General features: G+C 38.5%; 1 protein-coding gene across 2 annotated transcripts in view; it reads left to right on the forward strand.

The window, feature by feature from the left end:
• POLR2B (RNA polymerase II subunit B) overlaps positions 1 to 25,138 on the forward strand; it is a 53,585-nt gene that overhangs the window by 25,524 nt on the left and 2,923 nt on the right. For both annotated transcript variants that reach the window (XM_004419091.3, XM_087434373.1), the window contains 10 exons: positions 2,361 to 2,515; positions 3,525 to 3,723; positions 4,052 to 4,220; positions 11,759 to 11,855; positions 19,883 to 19,977; positions 21,016 to 21,266; positions 21,347 to 21,436; positions 21,908 to 22,015; positions 22,771 to 22,884; positions 23,283 to 23,443. In XM_004419091.3, coding sequence (XP_004419148.1) covers positions 2,361 to 2,515; positions 3,525 to 3,723; positions 4,052 to 4,220; positions 11,759 to 11,855; positions 19,883 to 19,977; positions 21,016 to 21,266; positions 21,347 to 21,436; positions 21,908 to 22,015; positions 22,771 to 22,884; positions 23,283 to 23,443 — 1,439 coding nt within the window. The remainder of the gene's footprint in view (positions 1 to 2,360; positions 2,516 to 3,524; positions 3,724 to 4,051; positions 4,221 to 11,758; positions 11,856 to 19,882; positions 19,978 to 21,015; positions 21,267 to 21,346; positions 21,437 to 21,907; positions 22,016 to 22,770; positions 22,885 to 23,282; positions 23,444 to 25,138) is intronic.

A 25,138-nucleotide genomic window follows, 5' to 3' on the forward strand; every position in this document is an offset into this window, starting at 1 on the left:
TCTGCTGTTGTAGTGAAAAGCAGCCATAGACAATATGTAAACTAATAAAACGATTTATAAAAACAGATGGCAGGGGAGGGCAGATTTGGCCTGCAGGCTGTTTGCTGACCCCCTGATTTAGATCTCTGTGACTCTATATCGCGTATTTTACTTAAGATACTTCTGACTGAATGCTTACACCAGATAGCAGCTATTGATTTATTTGCTTGCCTTAGTCACTGCACTATTAACTCCTCAGAGGCAGGGAACATGTCTTAGTATGACTTTGTGTTTTCTTTTTTTTTTTTCCTATTTTTTTTGTGAGGAAGATCAGCCCTGAGCTAACGTCCATGCTAATCCTCCTCTTTTTGCTGAGGAGGCCCGGCTCTGAGCTAACATCTATTGCCAATCCTCCTCCTCTTTATCTTTTCCCCAAAGCCCCAGTAGATAGTTGTATGTCATAGTTGCACATCCTTCTAGTTGCTGTATGTGGGATGCGGCCTCAGTATGGCCGGAGGAGTGGTGCGTCGGTGCACGCCTGGGATCCGAACCCGGGCCGCCAGTAGCAGAGCGCGCGCACTTAACTGCTAAGCCACAGGGCCGGCCCCTGACTTTGTGTTTTCATATATGTGGTGCCTGACATATAGTAGACATTGAGTAAGTGTTTGTTGAACTTATAAATGGACCCTGTGTTCTTGGACTAGACACTTTAATCTCCTATTGGAGAGTGATGTTGGGAGTCTCCAAGTGGGAGAATTGTGTCTATTTTTCAGGAGTCTAGTACTTTTTCTTTTCTTTCATATTTTCTAATAACCAGAGGTCCTCATTTTACCCATTTCTTTTTTTTTTTTTTTAATTTTATTTATTTTTTTTCCCCCAAAGCCCCAGTAGATAGTTGTATGTCATAGCTGTACATCCTTCTAGTTTCTGTATGTGGGACGCAGCCTCAGCATGGCTGGAGAAGTGGTGCATCGGTGCGCGCCCAGGATCCGAACCCGGGCCGCCAGCAGTGGAGCGTGTGCACTTAACCGCCAAGCCACGGGGCCAGCCCAACCCATTTCTAACTTGAGCCTTCTATTGGACCTGTTAGGCTTTCCTATAAATAGTCTTCTCTAGACTACTAAAGAATACATGTTTGCTTTGGAATGTAAGATACTGTTTGGCCTTTGAGGAGACACAGCTCAATTTATGTCCTCTTTTAAGACAATAAAGCTATGTTCTATTAGGAATTCTCTAAGGATTAAAGGCAATGCATCTGAAAGCAGTGTCTTTTCTGGGGTTTCAGAATGCCTCCAGTGGTGTTTTTTGCTCACAGACACAGTGTTTCTCCTCAGATTGTTTTCTCAGGACAGGAAATGGGCTGAGAACATGGAACATTTTCTATTCTTGGCTTTTGATCTTAGTTTTTGAAAACTTGATGTTTTTGATGAAGCTTTTCTGGTTTACTATTGTTTTTAAACCGAGTCATCCATATCTTTTCCTTTCTTAAATAAACCAAATCTTTTCTTTGATGAAAGTATCCAGATGTGATCTCTCTTTTTTTTTAAAGTACGTTTTTGGAGAAATACCAATCTGCTTTTCCATTTCCCAACTCATTGGCAATTCATTTCTTAGTTGACTTCCAAGATTATATATTAGATCTAGATAATTCACTGAAAATTCTTATTTGTTTTCTTTTTTGGCTCATTTCTTTATATGTAGGTACTTCAAATTATGCAATGCTTTTAATAATTACGTTCTTTATTGCAAATTTTCCAAAAATATTTTTGATATTTTCTAGGAATATATTTTCTAGTGCTATCCAGTAGAGATATAATATGAGCTACACATGCAGTTTTATACTTAGAGCATATTTCAGTTCAGAATGGCCACATTTCAAGTGCTCAGTAGTGACATGTGGCTAGTGACTACTGTGTTAGACAGCTAGACTGTAAGCCATTTTTCTGATGGGGGAGTGTGAGAAGTTAGGCTTATTACTGGGAAAGTGTGATCAAGGCAAAATGATAGAGGACTGGTTATTGAAGGTTACAGAGTGAAGTATATGTAATTATCAAAAAGGTGAAATAAGAAATTGTCATATACTAGTGTTTGTGATACCAAAAATATGTTTCCTTCATTTTACTTTATCTTGTATGATATTATTACCAGATGTTATTGTTCAGCTCTATAATTACCAAGGTTAGATATTTATCCTTTATAAAATTTTAAATTATACCTAGGTTTTTAGTATATTGAACAACGATAAACTAAGATTTATCCATTTTATTTGATAATTGGTTGCTCCAGAAATTTAGTAGGAGTTTTATTGTGTTTTTAGCTAAGCCTTAATGATACAGAGAAAATAAAAGTTCACGAGACTGTTTTGTCTTTTTTATATATAGGTTTCTATGATCAGAGATATTCGAGAGAGGGAGATTCGGATCTATACAGATGCAGGCCGGATTTGTAGACCGCTTCTGATTGTGGAAAAACAAAAGCTACTTTTGAAGAAGAGACATATTGATCAATTGAAAGAGAGAGAATATAACAACTACAGGTAAGAACATATGGTGAGACAAAAATTAAGATATAATTCAAATTTTTATTTATTTATTTATTTTTCCCCCAAAGCCCCAGTAGATAGTTGTATGTCATAGCTGCACATCCTTCTAGTTGCTGTATGTGGGACGCGGCCTCAGCATGGCCGGAGAAGCGGTGCGTCGGTGCACACCCAGGATCCGAACCCGGGCCGCCAGCAGCGGAGGGCGCTCAGTTAACCACTAAGCCACGGAGCCGGCCCAAGATATAATTCATATACCATAAAATTAACCATTTAAAAGTATACAGTTCAGTGGTTTTTTTGTATATTCACAAGATTGTGCAACTATTACCACTGTCTAAATCCAGAACATTTTCATCGCGTCAAACAGAAACTCTGTACTCATTAGCAGTCAATTTGTTTTTCTTAATTTTTGTTATCAAGTAAGGGACTTGTACAGTTTTGTTTAAGCATAAAAGTCTTTGAGGCATGTTAAAGTCTAATAATAATAAGAAAAAACCTATATAATATAAATAATATAGTATATAACCTATAATAATATGAGCAGCATAATAATAAATAAGAAATTTAATAAGAAGATGAACCAGCTTTAAAATTTATTTTTAGTAATATATGAATATATAAATTTTTATTCTAAAAAATTCAAACAAAATGTATAGTAAGAATATATAAAAGCCCCAATTCATACTTTCCTCTTCAAAAGTAAATACTGTTAACGATGGGTATATATTCTTCCAGACCTTATTCTATGTATTTATGTACTCTCCCCCTACCCCTATGGCTAGTCTCTTTAGAACAAAGCAAGGCAAACTAATAATAATAGTTATGGAACCATATTTTATGTGTATTCTTCAGTAACTTGCTTTTTTTCACTGTTAACAATAATGTATCTATTGTGGAACTCTTTCTATATCAGTGCATATAGATACAGGAATACTCTTTATTAATTAGTTAGCCTAGTTAAAATAGCTCAGGAAATAAGGAAATTAAGTGAATTCTTTTTTAGTTGGCAGGATCTCGTGGCCAGTGGGGTAGTAGAATATATTGATACTCTAGAAGAAGAAACGGTGATGCTTGCAATGACTCCAGATGATTTACAGGAGAAAGAAGTAGCTTATTGTTCAACATACACACACTGTGAGATTCATCCATCCATGATTCTTGGCGTCTGTGCATCTATTATTCCGTTTCCTGATCATAATCAGGTTGGTAGAAGTTTCTAACTTCTGATTTGTGAGGAATTGGGGGAAATAAATAAAATCTCTAAAAATTAGAGAATAGTCTGTAGTTTCTTCCTGAAAAAAGCCTTTTAATGAAAAGACTGTGAACTCCTACAGAATCAGCGTTTAACAAGCTTATTCTTGTGTTTCATTAAGAGCCATAGTTGATTACTCCAAATGGTTATCACTTACCTTTCAGAAAAAAACAGGAACTTTACCAACCATATTTCTAATTTATGTAGTACCCTGCAGAGTCTATTCCTTTAGAAGTAATTAAATTTTCATTGATTCTGCTTTTCATTTCTACTTTTAGTCTCCTAGAAATACATACCAGTCTGCTATGGGTAAGCAGGCTATGGGAGTTTATATCACCAACTTCCATGTTCGTATGGATACATTGGCCCATGTTCTCTATTATCCTCAAAAACCGCTTGTGACTACACGGTCTATGGAATATCTACGGTTTAGAGAGCTGCCAGCAGGTATGTTCAGTTTTCTACATTTTTTAAGATCGTGCCATGCTTAAGGCACTTTTCTGGGTGCTTGGGAGGGTTAGTAAATAAAATGTATATGACACAGTTTCTTTTTTTTTTTTTTTTTGTGAGGAAAATCACTTCTGAGCTAACATCCATGCCAATCCTCCTCTTTTTTTTTTTTTTTTTTTTGTTGAGGAAGACTGGCCCTGGGCTAACATCTGTGCCCATCTTCCTCCACTTTATATGGGACGCTGCCACAGCATGGCTTGACAAGCGGTGCATTGGTGCGCGCCCGGCATCCGAACCCAGGCCGCCAGTAGCAGAGCATGCGCACTTAACCACTACGCCATGGGGCCAGCCCTGACAGTTTCTGTTTTCATGGAATTTATAATGTGGTGGGAAACATGAACACAATTAAATAAAAGTAGATATGTGGAAAGTGTTATGATGGAGATGCAGAGTCCTTTGGAAGCACGGAGTGAAGAAAATGATTGATTTCTGTTGGAAGTCTAGAGCCAGTTTCATGGGAGAGGTAGCATTTTAGACTAAAGTTGATGAAAGGGTATTTGAATCTGAGAGATGGCTTGAGCAAGGGCCTAGATACACAAAGGCATGAGATATGGGAACAATCAGTAGTCATGTCAGTTTAGTATGGCTGGAGTATAAATGCATGGGAGTGAAGCTTGGTCTCATAGCATGGTGAGAGCAGGTTGAATTTTGAGAATGAAGACCCATCTAGCCTTTTTGAGCAAGGAAGTAGTAAAATTAGGAGTATCATTCTGGCAGTCATGTAAGGGATAGATTAGAGTTAGATGTGGTATTAGCAGGGAGATAATTTAGAGGTTTTTGCGGTGGTCTAAGTGAGAAATGGTATGGTCCTTAAGAAATGAACGAGCGTAAGGAGTGAGACACCTTTTGAAATACTCCTGATAGGACTTGATGACTGACTGGATGTGGAATGATGAAGAGAGGGAGGAAAGGAACTGGAAATATTGTTGGTGCTCTTGGCTTGAGTGATCAAGGAGAGAGAGGTACTATTAATAAGTTAGGGAGCACATTAGAAGAAGGAAGAGATTTTAGAGATAAGATGATAAATTCAGTTTCTGACATGTAGATTTTGAGTTGCTGCCAGAACATCTAAGAAATGATCTTCCAAAAGTGAGTTGCAAATGTAGTTTGAAAGAAGGTCAGATCTAGAGCTGTGAAGTTTTTGATAACTTAATGATATTTATAGATTACTATGAAATTAGTAATTTCAGAGGGAAGATTAAGAGTGAGAATAAAGCCAGAGAAAACAGAACTTTAGGCACCAGGGAAAGAAATCAGGGGAGGAGATTTGAGATGTAGTTGATAAGGAGAAGAATCAGGAGTTTGCAGGAGGAGATTCTCAAGGAGACTGGACAGCAGGTAAAATGGTGCAGAGAAGTCTGAAAGGTATGAGAGAGTGTTGAATATGAAAGGAGACAGTATAGTTCTTTGGCATAATTGTTGTCTTACTATATTATTAACAGAATTTTGGCTTTGACTGTGGGTAATATTATTTATTTAGTAAAGTTTGCCTTGTAAGTAATGGATTTAAATTATTAACTATAATAGGGGATCTAACGTTTTGATAGCAAATTCTCCCAGGTTAGGAGATTTATTTTCAAAGTCCTCCACAAGGGGTTACTCTTGTCTAGAAAAACAAAATCTGTTAGGTTGTCTGGAGTATGCTAATATTGTTGGGCTATGCTTGCAGTGCTGTGTTTTCTTCAACATTTAGATAATCATTTCTTTATGGTTAGAGAAGAAAAAAAATATAGGGGAAGGATTGGATTTGAAGTGAAATGTTCCTTTGGTACTGATATGAAGTGGTGAGGGCATGGCTGGTGGGGGGACTACATGCCTTTCAGTTCTGTTATTGTTTCATGCCTTCATCATGTTATCTACTTAAAAACTTTATTTTGAGATAATTTCAAACTTAGAGAAAAGTTGTAAGACTAGTACAAAGAACTCCTGTGTACTTTTCATCCAGATTTACTACTTCACATTTTACCACATTTTCCTTATGCTTTCCCTTTCTCTTTCTTCCTGAACCATTTGAGAGTAAGTTGCAGACGTGAAGCCACATCACTCTTTAATTCTTCAGTGTATGTTTCCTAAAAACAAGAACACTCTCCACAGTACAGCCATGAAAATCAGGAGGTTAACATTGATACCCATTTAGTTAGCAGTCTTCAATTCAAATTTTGCTAGTTGTACTACGTAAGGTCCTGTATAGGTCTAGGCTCTAATACAGGATCATGGGTTGCATTTAGTTGCATGTCTATTTAGTCTCCTTAATCTGGAACAGTTCCTTAGTCTTTCCTTGTCTCATGACCTTGACATTTTTGAAGAGTCCAGGCAAGTTCCTTTGTACATTGCCTCTCAATTTGGGTTTGACTGTTGTTTTCCTATGATTATATTCAGGTTATGAATTTTTGTCAGGACTAGCAGAGAAGTGTTGCTGCATTTTCAGTGCATTGTATCAGGAGGCATAGTCTGTCTACATGTCCCGTTATTAGTGATTTTAACTTTTGTCATATGATTAATATGATGTCTGTCAGGTTTCTCCACTTTTTGTTTAAGTATTTTGTACTTATTAGTAAGTAGGAGATACTTTGAGATGATGTAAATATCCGGTTCCTTGTTGAACTTGCGGCCATTAGTTTAGCTTGATGATTGTTGCCTAATGTTCATTTTCTAATTCCATTGTTCTTTCCAGTTTGATGCTGAAATTATTGCAGATTTTCCAGTGGGAGCATCTATGAGATGACTCCTGATAGATCCTCATCATTCTTTAAGTACTTCCTTATATTTTGCCTCATCTTGAGCCTTCCTTCCCCTAAACCTGGACTTAGGCATTTCTCGTTTTTAGTGAAGGATATTATGTAGAAACCAAAGTCTGGGTGCTAGGTGTGCTCCTTGCTATTAGAATGTCATCATTTCTAGGTCCTTTCAGCTGACAGAGCTAAGAAAATATATGTAGGCATATACCCACAAACACACCTTTATCTATTTTTATATCTCTATTTATTAAAGAACCATGAATTCACACCAGTATTTCCCATCCCAGTCCAACACCATAGTTTATTTTAGAACTTTATTTAGAATAAAATTTTATTTTGTTTGTTTTAGAACTCCATTCTCTGACTGTGAGAAACCTGGCTCCCATTGTTGTCAATATATTTACTTATTTGTTTAGTCTGTTGATATAACCAGTCGCCTGACCATCCTAGCTGAATTATTGGCCCTGGCCCTGCCTAACATGCCAGCTACATTGGCGAAATTCTGAGCCCTGACCAAGGGGAAGGGACTGATGAGGTCATCTTAAAGAAAGTCTTTTTGATTAGTATCATTCCTATTTCTGTAGAGTACTGTCACCTTGGTTGACATTTGGGAGCAAAGATCCTTGTGACAAAAGTTTGCCTTGGGGGGCCGGCCCCGTGGTTTAGCAGTTAAGTGTGTGTGCTCCGCTGCAGGTGGCCCGGGTTCGGATTCTGGGCGCGCACCGATGCACCGCTTGTCAGGCCATGCTGTGGCGGCATCCCATATAAAGTAGAGGAAGATGGGCGCAGATGTTAGCTCAGGGCCAGTCTTCCTCAGCAAAAAGAGTAAGATTGGCATGGTTGTTAGCTCAGGGCTGATCTTTTTTTTTTTTTCATAATTTTATTTATTTATTTTTTTCCCCCAAAGCCCCAGTAGATAGTTGTATGTCATAGTTGCACATCCTTCTAGTTGCTGTATGTGGGACGTGGCTTCAGCATGGCTGGACAAGCGGTCTGTCGGTGCACGCCCGGGATCCGAACCCCGGGCTGCCAGCAGCGGAGCCCGCGCACTCAACCGCTAAGCCACGGGGCTGGCCCAAGGGCTGATCTTAAAAAAAAAAAAAAAAGTTTGCCTTGACTTAAAGTGGGTCAGGGGACTTAGAGCCTTCTTTTTTTTTTTTAATAATTTTATTTATTTTTCCCCCAAAGCCCCAGTAGATAGTTGTATGTCATAGCTGCACATCCTTTTAGTTGCTGTATGTGGGACGCGGCCCCAGCGTGGCCGGAGAAGCGGTGCGTCAGTGCATGCCTGGGACCCGAACCCGGGCCGCCAGCAGTGGAGCCTACGCACTTAACCACTAGCCACGGGGCCGGCCCACTTAGAGCCTTCTTAGTGCTGAGCTTAAAGTGGGTGAGGGCAAAGTGGCACAAAGGGTTTGAACTTGCCTGACAGGTGGGTTGTAATCCTAGATTTCACATGTTTATAGTTCTTGAGCTCACAGGTATTTTTAACGTAGTTACTAATATTTATTCAGCAGTTTGTGTGAAACACCATCCAAGGCACTTTACTTATATCTAAGCATCATAAAAGGTTTGTGACATTTCTTCACCTGCAAAATGAGAATAATAGTACCTACCTCATAAAACCTTTTGTGATGATTAAATGGTTAAATCCATTTAAAACACATGGCTTAGTGCCTAGCAGTTAGTAAGGGAGGAGTAAATGTTAGCTGATTAGTTGTAGTGGTGGTTGTATCATCTCTGTTTTATGAATGTGGAGACAGGGTCAGAAATGTTATTTGCCTGAAGTTACACAACTTAAAAATCCAGAATTTGAATTCTGGTCTATTTTTTTCCTTTTTGACCAGATGCAGGCTTTTTCCCCTCCATCACCCTTTCTTGTGCTCTTTCCTCTTCACTACATTGCTTCTTGATTTGGGGCTTTTAAGTTAAGAAGAAAATATTAGAAACATAATTCAGAAGTTTACTGTTTTCGGCTAAATTTAGCTCATCTCACAGACTTGTCCAGATACCTTGGATAAAGGTTGTAGGGTGGGAATAGGTTGCCTCCTGGGCTGTAGTAGATGTAGCATATGTGAGCGATCCAGGGATTTTCACACGAGTGGCAGGAAAGCCTCACAAGGGCCAAGACAGCTGACCACCTATGGGCTGCGTCACCTGGAGAAGAGGGGGGCCATAGGTAGTGCTCCACCGAACCATGAAGACATGCTGAGAAAGTCTTGTCTGTTCCACGTATCACGAATGTCACTACTGGCTTCCCCAGTAGTAGGAACACATCACATCTCTTAAGACTGCAAATTCTCGACTCTTTTCAGGTCCCCTCTGCATTCAGGATCCTGCATCTTTACATACTTTATCTACATTATGCTGCTTGACTATGTGTAAAACTTAAAATTCTTCTAGTTCTCCCAAAGAATCCACACAAAAGGATGGTGATCAATGTGGATGTTACTAAAGATTTCTTAGAGGGAGTCATTTAGATTTCAAGAGGGGTTTTCATTGCTCACCTGAGGAGTGACTATTTGATTTTTCAGATCTTTGAAGACCCTTCTTGGCTGCCTGCCATTGGGAGCTGTATCTCTGGCCCTTCCCAGGAAGGGCTCAGCTTCCCTAACACTGCCCTTCCCTTGGAGAATTTCACACTCCCCTTCCTCCCCAAGCAGAACATCTTAGCTTTTTCTGCTCCAAATTTAGATACCCAAAACTGTCAAGGTGCTCAGAAGAACAAATGCCCGCCTGTTACTATGATCCTTCTTCCTTAGAGAGCAGTCAAGGTTATATTTAGCACAAAGTTTTTAGTGTTATCTGTTAAACAGGGTTTGCAAACTTGGATTTGTACAGGGTTAGGCAGGATTGGTGAGTAGTTGGTGAGTTGGAGAGAGGTTTGCCTTTCTCCTGGGGTTAGCCCTCTTCAGCTTCAGCTGTAGTTGTGGTGTGTATATGCAGATACAGTGATGCCAGGTCTGATTTTTCAAGAAGAGTTTGAAGTTGAAGCTTTTGTGTGAATTTACCTTTTAAAATGTTATGAAGAAATTCAAGATACAAACAAACTCTGGAATCAGCTACTTTGGATCAGTGTGTTTAAAATAGCTGGTGGAGAGCTTTCTATGGCATAGCAGCCAGAGCTTTTAAGGAGCAAATGTAGCTGTCAGGGAGGAGGGCCTGCCCTTTGCATATATCTCTCCACATCTATTCCTACCTTGGGTTGGGAATTACTGGGAATTGGAGACTTGGAGGAGTGTGTCTTCAGTGTCCCAGACCCAGACCAGCAGCACCACCCTAACCTGCACTCCACCTGTTAAAACCGTTGCACACGTGAAGGAATAAATGAATGAAATGGTGTGTCTTCTCAGGAAGGGTGGGTTTTTTGAAAAGTGAATTTAGCTTTAAGGAAGCAAATATAAACTTTTTATTCAGAATTCAGATAACCAAAACATTAAGTCATCCAGATTTTGGTTCTTTTGTATTTTGTAGTCATAATTTTTACTCCACACTTGAAATATTTAAATCAAGATATTATATTGGGCCGCCCCTGTGGCTTAGCGGTTAAGTGCGTGCGCTCTGCTGCTGGCGGCCCATGTTCGGATCCCGGGTGCGCACCGACGCACCGCTTCTCCCGCCATGCTGAGGCCACGTCCCACATACAGCAACTAGAAGGATGTGCAACTATGGCATACAACTATCTACTGGGGCTTTGGGGGAAAAAATAAATAAATAAATAATAAAAAAAACGATATTATATTGACTGTAGCTTTAGAGTTGAGTGTATTTTAATTTCTAGAAAATATGATGATTCACGTATATGTGAATTATGTTCATTGAAACCCCACTCACATTCAACAATCATTTCTTATATTGCAATCTGCTAGTTTTTTAGTGTGTTTTCAATTTTTTTTCTTACTTCTTTAATACTTGTTACTTTCTTTATAGTCTCATCAAAAGTAGTTTTGGCAGCAGCAACTAAGAATAAGGTTGTAGTGGGGAAGATAATACCGCTGTTTTGGTGGCATAGGGAGAGGGTCCAGGAACAGAGCAGGGCTAGGAAGAGGAATAGCAGAGTAGTACCCAGGTTCAAACCGAAAACCAGAAATCAGGAGACAATGAGCTGGGGCTCGATCCTATTGCTTATTAACTTTGGGATCATGAGTAAGTTATTTAATTAGCTCTTTCTGATAATAACAATACTTGTTTATGGGACAGGGTTGCTGTGAGAATCATGAAACTTGGTTTGGGGAGGCACTTCATAAATACGAGGTGACTTGTGTATATAATCACTGATGATAAGAATGGATACATTGGGAATGCCTACTCTTAGCTTTTGCATGTATTAAACATTAAACTATCAGAGTAGTTGCCTCACAAATTGCTCTTTTAGGAGGAATATACTTTGACATTTACCATGGTGAAAAACATCTGTGGCAAATATGATTAAATAAAATTGATTTAAAAGAAACGGGCAGGGCCGGCTCTGTGGCTTAGCGGTTAAGTGCGCGCGCTCTGATACTGGCGGCCTGGGTTCGGATCCTGGGAGCGCCCGGAGGCACCACTTCTCCGTCCAACGCGAGGCCGAGTCCCACGTACAGCAACTAGAAGGATGTGAACCTATGACATACAACTATCTACTGGGGCTTTGGGGCGAAAAAGCTGAATAAATAAAAAAAAATCTTTAAAAGAAACGGGCAGTTTTTCTTTGTTTTTCATATGATGCTTTAATGTATGCTCTTAAATACACTACAGGTATCAACTCCATTGTGGCCATTGCATCGTACACTGGATATAATCAAGAAGACTCTGTTATCATGAATCGCTCAGCTGTAGACCGAGGCTTTTTCAGGTCAGCTATTTATAAAAGTTGTCAAAACACAGATACAGTGGACATATCAATAATTTAATCTAAAAAGTTCTTTAAAAATAGGTTTGACTTGTATGTGTCCAAACTTTTTGGTGGTTTTGAAGAAATTTTTGGTGGCTGGAAGAAATTTTGGTCTGACAACAGAGAAAATTGTTTGTTCAGGTATATAATCTTTTGTCTCCATTCACGAAGCTTTGTGGCTATCTGGCAGGCACATGCTGTTGTATGGATGTCTGCGTAGAGTTTAGTGTGGGGAAATCAGTGCCCCACTCTAGAAACAGAAGGCCTGGTTGATGGTCACAAACAACTGAAGACACTGCTTCTTCTATCTCAGGATTTTCAAATGCCAATATTTTGAGCCCTTTTTTTTGGTAACAAATACATGTTTGCATTTAGATAGTATAGAAATGTCTAAAGAAGAAACAAAAATAAACCTATTATCCTAGGACCCATAAATAATTACTGTTAAAATTATAGTGTGTTTTCTTTTTTCTGTTGTGCTTCAATTTGATTTTTTTTTTTTTTACTTTTTTTTTTTAATTGACGTCTTAATAGTTTATAACATTGTGAAATTTTGGTTGTACATTTTTGTTTGTCAGTCACCATATACATCTCCCTTCACCCCTTGTGCCCAACCCCCACCCCCATTGCCCCTGGTAAGCACAATACAGTTTTCTCTGTGCATGTGTTGGTTTATATTCCACATATGAGTGAGATCATACGGTGTTGGTCTTTCTCTTTCTGGCTTATTTCACTTAACATAATACCCTCCAGGTCCATCCATGTTGTTGCAAATGCGACAATTTTGTCTTTTTTTATGGCTGAGTAGTATTCCATTGTGTATGTATACCACATTTTCTTGATCTAATCATCAATTGAAGGACACTTGGGTTGTGTCTGCTTCTTTGCTATAGTGAATAGTGCTGCAATGAACATAGGGATGCGTAAGCCTCTTTTTTTTTATTGATGTTTTAATAGTTTATAACATTGTGAAATTTTTGGTTGTACATTTTTATTTGTCCATCACCATATACATGCTCCCTTCACCCCTTGTGCCCATCCCCTACCCCCATTGCCCCTGGTAACCACAATACAGTTTTCTCTGTCTGTGTGTTGGTTTATATTCCACATATGAGTGAGATCATACAGTGTTTATCTTTCTCTTTCTGGCTTATTTCACTTAACATAATACCCTCCAGGTCCATCCATGTTGTTGCAAATGGGACGATTTTGTCTTTTTTTATGGCTGAGTAGTATTCCATTGTATATATATACCACATTTTCTTGATCCAGTCATCAGTCGAGGGACATTTGGGTTGCTTCTACTTCTTGGCTATAGTGAATAATGCTGCAGTGAACATAGGGGTGCATAAGCCTCTTTGGATTGTTGATTTCAGTTTCGTTGGATAGATTCCCAGTAGTGGGATAGCTGGATCATAGGGTATTTCTTTTTTTTTTTTTTTTTTTTATTATTTATTTTTCCCCCAAACCCCCAGTCGATAGTTGTATGTCATAGCTGCACATCCTTCTAGTTGCTGTATGTGGGACGCGGCCTCAGCATGACGGGATAAGCGGTGCGTCGGTGCGCGCCCAGGATCCGAACCCGGGCCGCCAGTAGCGGAGCGCGCGCACTTAACCGCTAAGCCACGGGGCCGGCCCGGGTGTTTCTATTTTTAATTTTTTGAGGAATCTCCATACTGTTTTCCATAGAGGCTACACCAGTTTGCATTCCCACCAGCTGTGTATGAGGGTTCCTGTTTCTCCACATCCTCTCCAACATTTGTTATTTTTTGTCTTGGTGATTATAGCCATTCTAACGGGCGTGAGGTGATGTCTTAGTGTTGCTTTGATTTGCATTTCCCTCATGATTAGTGATGTTGAACATCTTTTCATGTGCCTATTGGCCTTCTATATATCTTTGGAGAAGTGTCTGTTCATTTCCTCTGCCCATTTTTTGACCAGATTGTTTGTTTTTTTGTTGTTCAGTTGTGTGAGTTCTTTATATATTATGGAGATTAACCCCTTATCAGATATATGTTTTGCAAATATTTTCTCCCAGCTGGTGTGTTGTCTGTTCATTTTGATTCTGGTTTCATTTGTCTTGTAGAGCTCTTTAATCTGATGAAGTCCCACTTGCTTATTTTTTCTTTAGTTTCCGTAGTCTGGGTAGGCATGGCATCCGAAAAGATTCCTTTATGACCAATGTCAAATAGTGTGTTGCCTATATTTTCTTCTATGAGTTTTATAGTTTCAGGTCTCACCTTCAGGTCTTTGATCCATTTTGAGTTAATTTTTGTGAATGGCGATAGCAGATGGTCCACTTTCATTATTTTGCGTGTGGCTTTCCAGTTTTCCCAACACCATTTATTGAAGAAACTTTCCTTTCTTCATTGTATGTTCTTAGCTGTTTTGTTGAAAATTAGCTGTCCGTAGATGTGTGGTTTTATTTCTGGGCTTTTAATTTTGTTCCGTTGATCTGTGTGTCTGTTTTTATATCAGTACCATGCTTTTTTGATTACTATTGCTTTGTAGTATGTTTTGAAGTCAGAGATTGTGATGCCTCCAGCTTTTTTTTTTTTTCCTCAGGATTGCTTGAGCTATTTGGGGTCTTTTGTTGTCCCATATGAATTTTAGTATTCATTTTTCTATTTCCATGAAGAATGTCATTGGGATTCTGCTTGGGATTGCGTTGAATCTGTAGATTGCTTTAGGTAATATAGACATTTTAACTATGTTTATTCTTCTAATCTGTGTGCATGGGATATTTCTCTATTTCTTTATGTCATTATTGATTTCTTGTAGTTTTCATTGTATAGGTCTTTCACCTCCTTGGTAAGATTTATTCCTAGGTATTTTATTCTTTTTGATGCAATTGTAAATGGTATTATCATTTTGAGCTCTCTTTCTGTTAGTTTGTTATTAGCATACAGAAATGCAACTGATTTTTGTAGATTGATTTTGTACCCTGTGACTTTGCTGTAGTTGTTGATTATTTCTAATAGTTTTCCAGTAGATTCTTTAGGGTTTTCTATATATAAAATCATGTTATCTGCAAATAGTGAGAGTTGCACTTCGTCATTGCCTATTTGGATTCCTTTTATTCCTTTTTCTTGCCTAATTGCTCTGGCCAAAACCTCCAGAACTATGTTGAATAAGAGTGGCAAGAGTGGGCAGCCGTATCTCGTTCCTGTTCTCAGAGGAATGGCTTTCAGACTTTCCCCATTGAGTATGATGTTGGCTGTGGGTTTGTCATAAATAGCCTTTATTATGTTGAGGAGCTTTCCGTCTAGACCCATTTTGTTGAGAGTTTTTATCATAAATGGATGTTGGATCTTGTCAGATGCCTTCTCTGCATCTATTGAGATGACCGTGTGGTTTTTATTCCTCGTTTTGTTGATGTGGTGTATCACGTTGTTTGATTTGCGGATCTTGAACCATCCCTGCGGCCCTGGTATAAATCCCACTTGATCATGGTGTATGATCTTTTTAATGTATTGCTGTATTTGGTTTGCCAATATTTTGTCGAGGATATTTGCATCGATGTTCATCAGTGATATGGGCCTGTAATTTTCCTTCTTTGTATTGTCTTTGTCTGGCTTTGGTATCAGAGTGATGTTGGCCTCCTAAAATGAGTTAGGAAGTGTTCCATCTTCTATTTTTTTGGAATAGTTTGAGAAGGATGGGTATTAAATCTTCTTTGAATTGTTTGGCAGAATTCACCAGAGAAGCCATCTGGTCCTGGACTTTTAGTTTTTGGGAGGTTTTTGATTACTAGTTCAATCTCTTTACTTGTGATTGGTCTATTCAGATTCTCCATTTCTTCTTGGTTCAGTTTTGGGAGGTTGTATGAGTCTAAGAATTTATCCATTTCTTCTAGATTGTCCAATTTGTTGGCATATAGTTTCTCATGGTATTCTCTTATAATCCTTTGTATTTCCGTGGTATCCATTGTAATTTCTCCTCTTTCATTTCTAATTTTATTTATTTGAGCCTTTTCTCTTTTTTTCTTAGTAAGTCTGGCTAAAGGTTTGTCAATTTTGTTTATCTTCTCAAAGAACCAACTCTTTGTTTCATTAATCCTTTCTACTGTTTTTTTGGTCTCAATTTCATTTATTTCTGTTCTGATTTTTATTATTTCTCTCCTTCTGCTGACTTTGGGCTTTGTTCTTCTTTTTCTAGTTTTGTTAGGTGTAATTTAAGGTTGCTTATTTGGGCTTTTCTTGTTTGTTGAGGTGGGCCTGTATTGCTATGAATTTCCCTCTCAGGACCGCTTTTGCTGCATTCCATATGAGTTGGTATGGCATATTTTCATTTTCGTTTGTTTCCAGATATTTTTTGATTTCTCCTTTAATTTCACCAATGATCCATTGGTTGTTCAGTAGCATGTTGTTTAATCTCCACATCTTTGTCACTTTCCCAGTTTTATTCTTGTGGTTGATTTCCAGTTTCATAGCAATATCGTCTGAAAAGATGCTTGTTATGATTTCAATCTTAAATTTATTGAGGCTTGCGTTGTTTCCGAACATATGGTCTATCCTTGAGAATGTTCCATGCATGCTTGAGAATAATATGTAGTCAGCTGTTTTTGGATGGAGTGTTCTGTATATGTCTGCTAGGTGCATCTCGTCCAGTTTTTCATTTAAGTCCACTGTTTCTTTATTGACTTTTTGTCTGGATGATCTATCCATTGGTGTAAGTGGAGTATTAAGATCCCTTGCTATTATTGTGTTGTTGTTAATATCTCCTTTTAGGTTTGTTAATAGTTGCTTTATGTACTTTGGTGCTCCTATGTTGGGTGTATATATATATATATTTTTTCTGGTGAGGAAGATCAGCCCTGAGCTAACATCCATGCCAATCTTCCTCTTTTTGCTGAGGAAGACCGGCTCTGAGATAACATCTATTGCCAATCTTCCTCCTTTTTTTCCCCAAAGCCCCAGTAGATAGTTGTATGTCATAGTTGCACATCCTTCTAGTTGCTGTATGTGGGACGCTGCCTCAGCGTGGCTGGAGAAGTGGTGCGTTGGTGCGCGCCTGGGATCCGAACCTGGGCCGCCAGTAGCAGAGCGCGCGCACTTAACCGCTAAGCCACAGGGCCGGCCCCCGGTGCGTATATATTTATAATTGATATGTCTTCTTGGTGGAGTGTCCCTTTTATCATTATATGTTGCCCTTTGTCTCTCTTAACCTGTTTGATCTTGAAGTCTACTCTGTCTGATACGAGTATGGCAACACCTGCTTTCTTTTGTTTGCTGTTAGCTTGGAGTATTGTCTGACATCCTTTCACTCTGAGCCTGTGCTTGTCTTTAGAGCTGAGATGTGTTTCCTGGAGGCAGCATATTGTTGGGTCTTGCTTTTTAATCCATCCTGCCACTCTGTATCTTTTATGGGAGAGTTCAATCCATTTACATTTAGGGTAATTATTGATATATGAGGGCTTAATGTTGCTGTTTTATCACTTACTTTCCAGTTCTTTTGCATTTCCTTTGTTTCTTGTCCCATGTGTTTCAGACTGCCAATTCAGTTTGGTTGTTCTGTCTTATGACTCTTTTAGTTTTCTCTTTATTTATGATATGTGATTTTGTTCTGATTATTTGTTTAGTGGTTACCTTGAGGTTTGTATAAAAAATCTTGTGTATGAGATAGTCCATTATCTGATGGCCTCTTATTCCCTTATACTAAGTCAATTTGATCTCTTTCCTCTTCCCCTTCTAAGTTACTGTTGTCACCACTTAGTCTATCTTGTGTTGTGGGTGTGTGTTTAAAGTGATGAGCTTATATATATTTTTGGTGATTTCCTTCCTTTGGTCTTTGATTTTGGTGTTCAAGTGGTTGCCAACCTATTCCGGTAAAGATCTACTATTTTTCTGATTTTGTCTACCTGTTTTTCTCCTTGCTCCAAGCTTTGTATTCCCTTTCTCTTCTTTTTTTCAGGCCTGAGGGCCTTCTTGAGCATTTCTTGTAGTGTGTTTCTGGTGGCCATGAACTCCCTTAGCTTTTGTTTATCTGGGAAAGTTATTATTTCTCCATCATATTTGAAGGATATTTTTGCCGGATAGAGTATTCTTGGCTGAAAGTTTTTGTCTTTCAGTATTTTGAATATATCATTCCAGTCTCTCCTAGCCTGCAAAGTTTCTGTTGAGAAATCCGCTGAGAGCCTGATGGGAGTTCCTTTGTACATTAGTCTTTGTTTTCGTCTGGCTGCCCTTAGTATTATTTCTTTGTCCATGACTTTTGCCAGTTTTACTATGCTATGCCTTGGAGTGGGCCTTTGCCTGTTGACGTATTTAGGTGACCTATTGGCTTCATTTACTGGTATTTCCTGCTCCTTCCCCAGGTTTGGGAAGTTCTCAGCTATTATTTCCTTGAATAGGCTCTCTGTTCCTCTTTCCTTCTCTTCTTCCTCAGGAATACCTATAATTCTTATGTTACATTTCCTAATTGAGTCGGATATTTCTCAGAGACTTTCTTCATTTCTTTTTAGTCTTAATTCTCTCTCCTCCTCCATCTGGAGCATATCTGTATTCCTATCCTCTATAATGCTAATTCTTTCCTTCATATTGTCACCTCTGTTCTTTAAAGATTCTTTATCTCCTCCATGGTGTTCTTCATTTCCATCCATACTGATTGGTTTTTCTTTATGATTTCAATCTCTTTTGTGAAGAAACTCCTTATCTCGTTGAATTGTTTATCTGTGTTTTCTTGTATTTCGTTGAGCTTTTTTATGATAGCTATTTTGAATTCTCTGTCGTTTAGGTTATGGATTTCTGTGCCTTCAGGGTTGATTTCTGGGTGCTTGTCATTTTCCTTCTGGTCTGGGGATTTAGTGTACTTTTGCATCGTGGTTGCTGTATTGGCTTTGTTTTTCCTTATCCTGGAAATATCTGGTTGCAGTTTCCACCTGCCGTCACTGTGTGGGGGTCAAGGGCTGTGTAATCTGAGCCCCCTGTGCTCCGCCACAGCTGCTCCGCCACTGCTGGCCACCCGCGCTGCTCCCTGCCTCTCTGCTACGGTGGGCTGCCCGTGCTCCTCTGGGGCTGCTCTGACTGGTCAGCTGAGCTGCAGTGTCGGGCATGTGCGGGGGGAGGGTCTCTCTCTTTTGCCTGCTGGGTCCCTGGGTGGGAGGCTTCTCTCTCGCCACTAGTTATCGCTCTCCTGGGGTGCTCAAATGTTGATGGCACCCCTACAGCAGTTCTGAGTCCTCTGTGTGGGAGCTTCCCACTGGCTGAGAGAGCCTGAAGAGCTACGGTTTCCCCACAGAGGGCCGCCCCTCCCCTCTCTCTGGGAGCCAAGTGACCCAAGTCGCCAATTTGATGGGGAGGGAGAGGATTTCTCCTTACCTCTGCCCACTTCCTCCGGAGGCCCCAGTACATCCACTTGCAGATGTGCGGCAGTGTGGGTCTTTCTGATGTCGCTTTGTGCAGTGTGAGCGTCTCTTGTTGGTCTATGATTGACCCTTTTGTTGTGTCTTATCGGGGGAAGAGTTTACAGGAAAGCTCACTCTGCCATGATGCTGATGTCACCTTGATTATTTTTTGATAAACATTAATCTCAAAGCCATGGCATATGAAGATTGGTTAAAAAACTAGAAATTTAGAAGAGAGGTTGGATTTTCTTTTTCTGTGTAGTTTCAGAGAATAGCACTAGGATCAGAGGGTGGACATTATAGCTTAGTATCACAAACTTCTCACTAGAAATATTGGAGCAGATCCTGGGTGACCATGTCTCCGGGTTATTATAGAAAAGATTCTTGTTTTGGGTAGGAGGTTGGAGTCAGTGACCTTAGGTCCTTCCTGTTCTCACATATAATTCTAGCTGTGTTATGTTATGGGTCAAATGCTACATATGTGGCATTTAACTTTGACTCTTAATAAAGTTAAATAAACTCTTGTCCCAGATTCATGGTTTACTTTGTCTCCCAAATATTAGTTCAGGTGAAATTATTGGTATGTTCTAAGCCCTATTATTAAAGGAAAATAGAAGTTACCTTTAGACCTTTGTGTTTTTAGGTCTGTTTTCTATCGATCATATAAAGAACAAGAGTCTAAAAAAGGATTTGATCAAGAAGAAGTTTTTGAGAAGCCTACACGTGAAACATGCCAGGGTAAGTGATACTGACATTTAAGTTATGGAATTCAAAGTTAACTTATTGTGGTTTTCCTGGGTTTTGTCCCTCCCCCCCTTTTTTTGCCACATAGGAGTATGTTTTCATGTCATTCTTAGAGCTCATATTTAAGAAAATATGTGTGTTTGCCAAAGTCTTTGCACCTAGGAGTGTGCTTGCTATGGTCCTTCTGTCCTGGTACGTCCTGCATTGAGGAGGGTATTTAGGAAATAAGAGAGGTCATGTAATTTCCTGGGACACACCTCAGCCCCATTCTTACTTGTACTGTGTCCTCTCCCTCAGTTTATGCATTTGCATGGGAACTCCTTCCCCTCTTCACATTGTGGTGTGACCATAATATTTGTCTAGCCACAGTATTTGTATACATTTAATGAATAAGTAATGAGAAGATACATTGCATTTTTTGTTTCTTCTACAAAATTCAAACTTATTTTCTACTTCTTATTTTCACAGACACTTAAAAACTTTGTATACGGTGGGATGGATGGGATGTCTCAGGGAAATGGGATATGTCTGCTACAGTTTTGACTTCCAGCAGTATTACATGAAGTAAAATGTGTGTTGTTTCCTTAGGCATCTTCCTAGTACTCATTTCCTGTGGGTGGTTCTATGAGGTAGTGAATTGATATCCAGTGGAGTAAAGATTACATAAGATTAAATTCAAAGTTTCTGTGGGAGGATGTGTAGAGGGCATAGATATTCTTTCTCATATAATATGGAGATCAGAAGATGGCAACACACTTAACCAAAGTCACCCAGCAAATGGCGAATCTGATTTTCCGACGTTCAGTCCAGTGCTTTTTTACAGAGTTCAGAGTAGTTTATAATATTTGGAATAAGGGCATTATGTTATTACCACACATGGTTCATGGTGTTAGAGAGTTGTGTGAACTTCTCTCTGACTTGGAACTGATTTATGTTTTTGGTTTTTAATCTTTTGGGGGGATTATGTGACATTTTAAATACTTTTTATATGGTAGTACCATTTCAGAAAATTCCATGTCTGTTTCCTCACAGGTATGAGGCATGCCATTTATGACAAGCTGGATGATGATGGTTTGATAGCTCCTGGGGTTCGAGTATCAGGAGACGATGTTATTATAGGCAAAACAGTCACCTTGCCTGAAAACGAAGATGAATTGGAGAGCACTAATAGGCGCTATACCAAGCGAGACTGTAGCACTTTTCTCAGAACTAGTGAGACGGGCATCGTGGATCAGGTTATGGTAACTCTCAACCAGGAAGGATATAAATTTTGTAAAATCAGGGTAAGTATAGCTTTGTCATATTGTTATTTATAGAAAGTAAACCAGATCGACTTAACTAACCTATTTTTATGTGAATTCAGGTGCGCTCTGTTAGAATTCCACAGATTGGAGACAAATTTGCTAGCCGACATGGTCAAAAGGGTACTTGTGGTATTCAGTATAGACAAGAGGTAGGTATCTTTTATCTCCCTCACCCCTAACCCAACATTTTGTTGAACATCTTATTAAATCAAAATTTGCTTTAACTTAAGAACTCAAAAGTAGTAAAGGCTTGACTTTTAATTTTAATTTAATTTATTTATTTTTCCCCCAAAGCCCCAGTAGATGGTTGTATGCCATAGCTGCACATCCTTCTAGTTGCTGTATGTGGGACGCGGCCTCAGCATGGCCGGAGAAGCGGTGTGTCGGTGCATGCCTGGGATCCGAACCCGGGCTGCCAGTAGTGGAGCGTGTGCACTTAACTGCTAAGCCACAGGGCCCGGCCCTTGACTTTTAATTTTAGTGTTAAATAAATATATGAACATACGATGCTGATTGGAATTTAGAACATAGAAAAGTTCAGATGAGGGAGGATCAGTTCGAGTTCCATAGCTAAGAGATTTAAGTTTGTTTAAAATCTCTTTTTAAAAATTCCTTTATAGGATATGCCTTTCACATGTGAAGGTATCACCCCTGATATCATCATAAATCCCCATGCCATCCCCTCTCGTATGACTATTGGTCACTTGATTGAATGTCTTCAAGGGAAGGTAAGAGATTTTCTTTAAAAACAGGGGTTTCAAACTGATGTTTCTTCCAAAATGATAGGTGATTTCTGTCATATTTGAGCCAGGGTACTTTGAAAAAAGCTCATATGATACTCACTTATTTTCCTGCTTTTAAATTGGTTGTGATTATGCCTTTTTTTTTTTTTGCAAAAATTTGCATAGTATAGCTGTCAGAATTATTAAATTTACTACATCCAGCCTCTACATACATATATCGTTATCCTTTTGACTGGTTATTTTCTGTAGATGAAGAGTTAATTCATTGGTGGTTAGCTCAGTGTGAACTTAATTTTATAGCTGTATTATTAGCTATGCATGCATCTGTCAGTGGAGGTTTTCTATTTTTAAATATCTTGTTAAGGTAGAATAGCTACAGCCTAACATGCAGGTGGCTTGGTTTTAGGGCATGAAAATGTTATTTTCATTGAGCCATAGGAAATATTTGGGAGTCTCTTTTTTTTTTTTTTTTTGTATCTGGTCCCATGGATAGCTTCCTCTTTGAAAGATTATAATTGAATTTTTCTTTTTAGGTAAATTAGTTTATTATAAATATTTCATGTAAGGTGTTAATGAAATGAACCTTAATGATATTACAGCTTTCTATAACCTAGAGTTTTAAGTTCAAAATCTTCCGTTTTCTAGAAAAGATTTTTTTTTATGGAATGTATTTTTATTGTCATTGACTTCTAAGGGGAGACAGAAGGAAGCAGGCCTCTAAAGACTACTTTTTTTTAAAGGTATCAGCTAACAAGGGTGAAATTGGTGATGCCACTCCATTTAATGATGCTGTTAATGTGCAGAAGATTTCTAACCTTTTATCAGATTACGGCTACCATCTCAGAGGAAATGAGGTATGTTTGCTCTTATATTAGTAATTTGTCACATGTATTCTTTTCTGTATGTGTGTAGTTTCATTCTTAAATTAAACCTTTTATTAAGTATAATAACATACTTCAGATATGTGCACAAATCGTAAATGCACAGCTTGATGAATTTTCACAAAGTGAACACACCTGTGTGACTGGCTCCTAGATCTTGAAAATTACCAGAACCTTTTATGCCTGGATGCCCCCTCTTGCGTCCCCTTCCAGTCACTACCTTCCCACCCTCACCCCAAGGTAACCACTCGCTTGACTTCTAACAGTATAGATTAGTTTTGTCTGTTTTGATTTTTATAAAAATGGAATCATACAGTATGTGTTTGAACTTGTTTAATTTTTTTAAGTCTGTGCTTCAAAATCTGTTTCAGGTCCTGTACAATGGGTTCACTGGTCGAAAAATCACATCACAAATTTTTATTGGCCCCACTTATTACCAGCGTTTGAAGCATATGGTGGATGATAAGATCCATTCTCGTGCTAGGGGACCTATTCAGATCCTTAATAGACAGCCCATGGAGGGCAGATCTCGGTAAGAGAGCTGCATCATCATCATTGTTGTTAATTAGCATTTTTTAATGCAAAATATCAAACACGTAAAAATAGAGATAATGAAATCCCCATGTAACTGTCACCCCACTTCAATAATTATCAACACATGGCCAGTTTTTGTTACATCCATCTCCCCACCAACCCCTGATTATTATTATTATTATTTTTTTGGTGAGGAAGATTGGCCCTGAGCTAACATCTGTTGCCAGTCTTCCTCTTTTTTGCTTGAGGAAGACTGTCGCTGAGCTAACGTCTATGCCAGTCTTCCTCTTTTTTGCTTGAGGAAGACTGTCGCTGAGCTAACATCTGTGCCAGTCTTCCTCTATTTTGTATATGGAACATTGCCACAGCATGGTTTGATGAGCGGTGTGTCGGTCCATGCCTGGGATTCGAACCTGTGAACCCCAGGCTGCCAAAGCAGAGCATGCGAACTTAACCACTATACCACCGGGCTGGCCTCCTTGATTATTTTTAAGCAAAGCCCAGATATCATGTAATTTCTTCCATAAATATTTCAATATATATTTATAAAAGAGTAGTTCTCAAATTTTTTGATTCCAGGACCCCCAAAGAGCTTTTGTTTATGTTGAGTTGTGTCTATTGATGTTTATCATGTTAGAAATTAAAATTGAGGTGTAAAATCTTTATTAATTTATTAAAAATAACACTAATAAACCCATTACATATTAATATAAATAACATTTTTAATGAAAAATATTTTCCAAATAAATTTAGTGATGAGTGACATTGGTTTACCATTTTGCAAATCTTTTTAATAACCTAGTTTACTAGAGACAGCTGGGGTCTTGTGTCTGCTTCTGTGTTCATTCCATTGTGGTATTTTATTTTTTATATTTAAGTATATGAGGAAAAACTGACCTCACACAGATATGTGGTTGGAAAAGGGAGGAATATTGTAATAACCTTTTCAGGTGATTGTGGGTATTCTTTTTTGATGCTACGCCAAAATGACAAGTTGTAGTTTCTTAAAGGTTGGTTGTGATGTAGAATCTGAAACCATATCAGATATTTATTATATTTATATTTATTAATTAAAATTCATTGGCCTGAGTTGCACTTTGAGTATATCTTTTACACATGCATAATTTTGTACCATCATAATTGGTTATTTGGAAAACATTGGTGCACTGAATTATGCAGATTCTTAAATAGTCATATTTCATTATGCCAAAAAAAAAATTTTCACATTTGTGAATAGCACCACTGATGTCATCAGAAAAGTTTTTTTAAATATTGGGAAATTATCAAGCCCATGGTGTTGGACTGAGGTTTTAAAAATTCTGATTTCTGATTGAAAGCTTAAATTTTTAATCATTTTCAACAAATACTTAAAATTATTTTCCTTTCCGTGAAGAAAGCTCACTTTGTTCATTTTCAAAAAAAAGTCTGCCAAATATTTAAGTTTGAATTAACAAAGCTCGTGTTAATGTTGGTGAATTAATGCAGTTGAGGTTAGCTTTTTTTTCAAGTAAAAAAGATATTCCAGGATAAAAATGTTCAGAGTCATGCAAGTGCTTTTCTTCAAGACAGCCAGCCTCAGTGTACAGCAGAAGTGCTTTATGCGAACTTCCCATTTTGTCATAGAACATTAAAAAGATGTGTACTCAAGGGTCAGGGTTTAATAACACTAATCATTTTTACTGCTTCATTAAAG

Source organism: Ceratotherium simum, chromosome 8 (assembly GCF_057802395.1).
Source record: "Ceratotherium simum simum isolate JZ-2026a chromosome 8, ASM5780239v1, whole genome shotgun sequence".
Taxonomy (NCBI): Eukaryota; Metazoa; Chordata; class Mammalia; order Perissodactyla; family Rhinocerotidae; genus Ceratotherium; species Ceratotherium simum.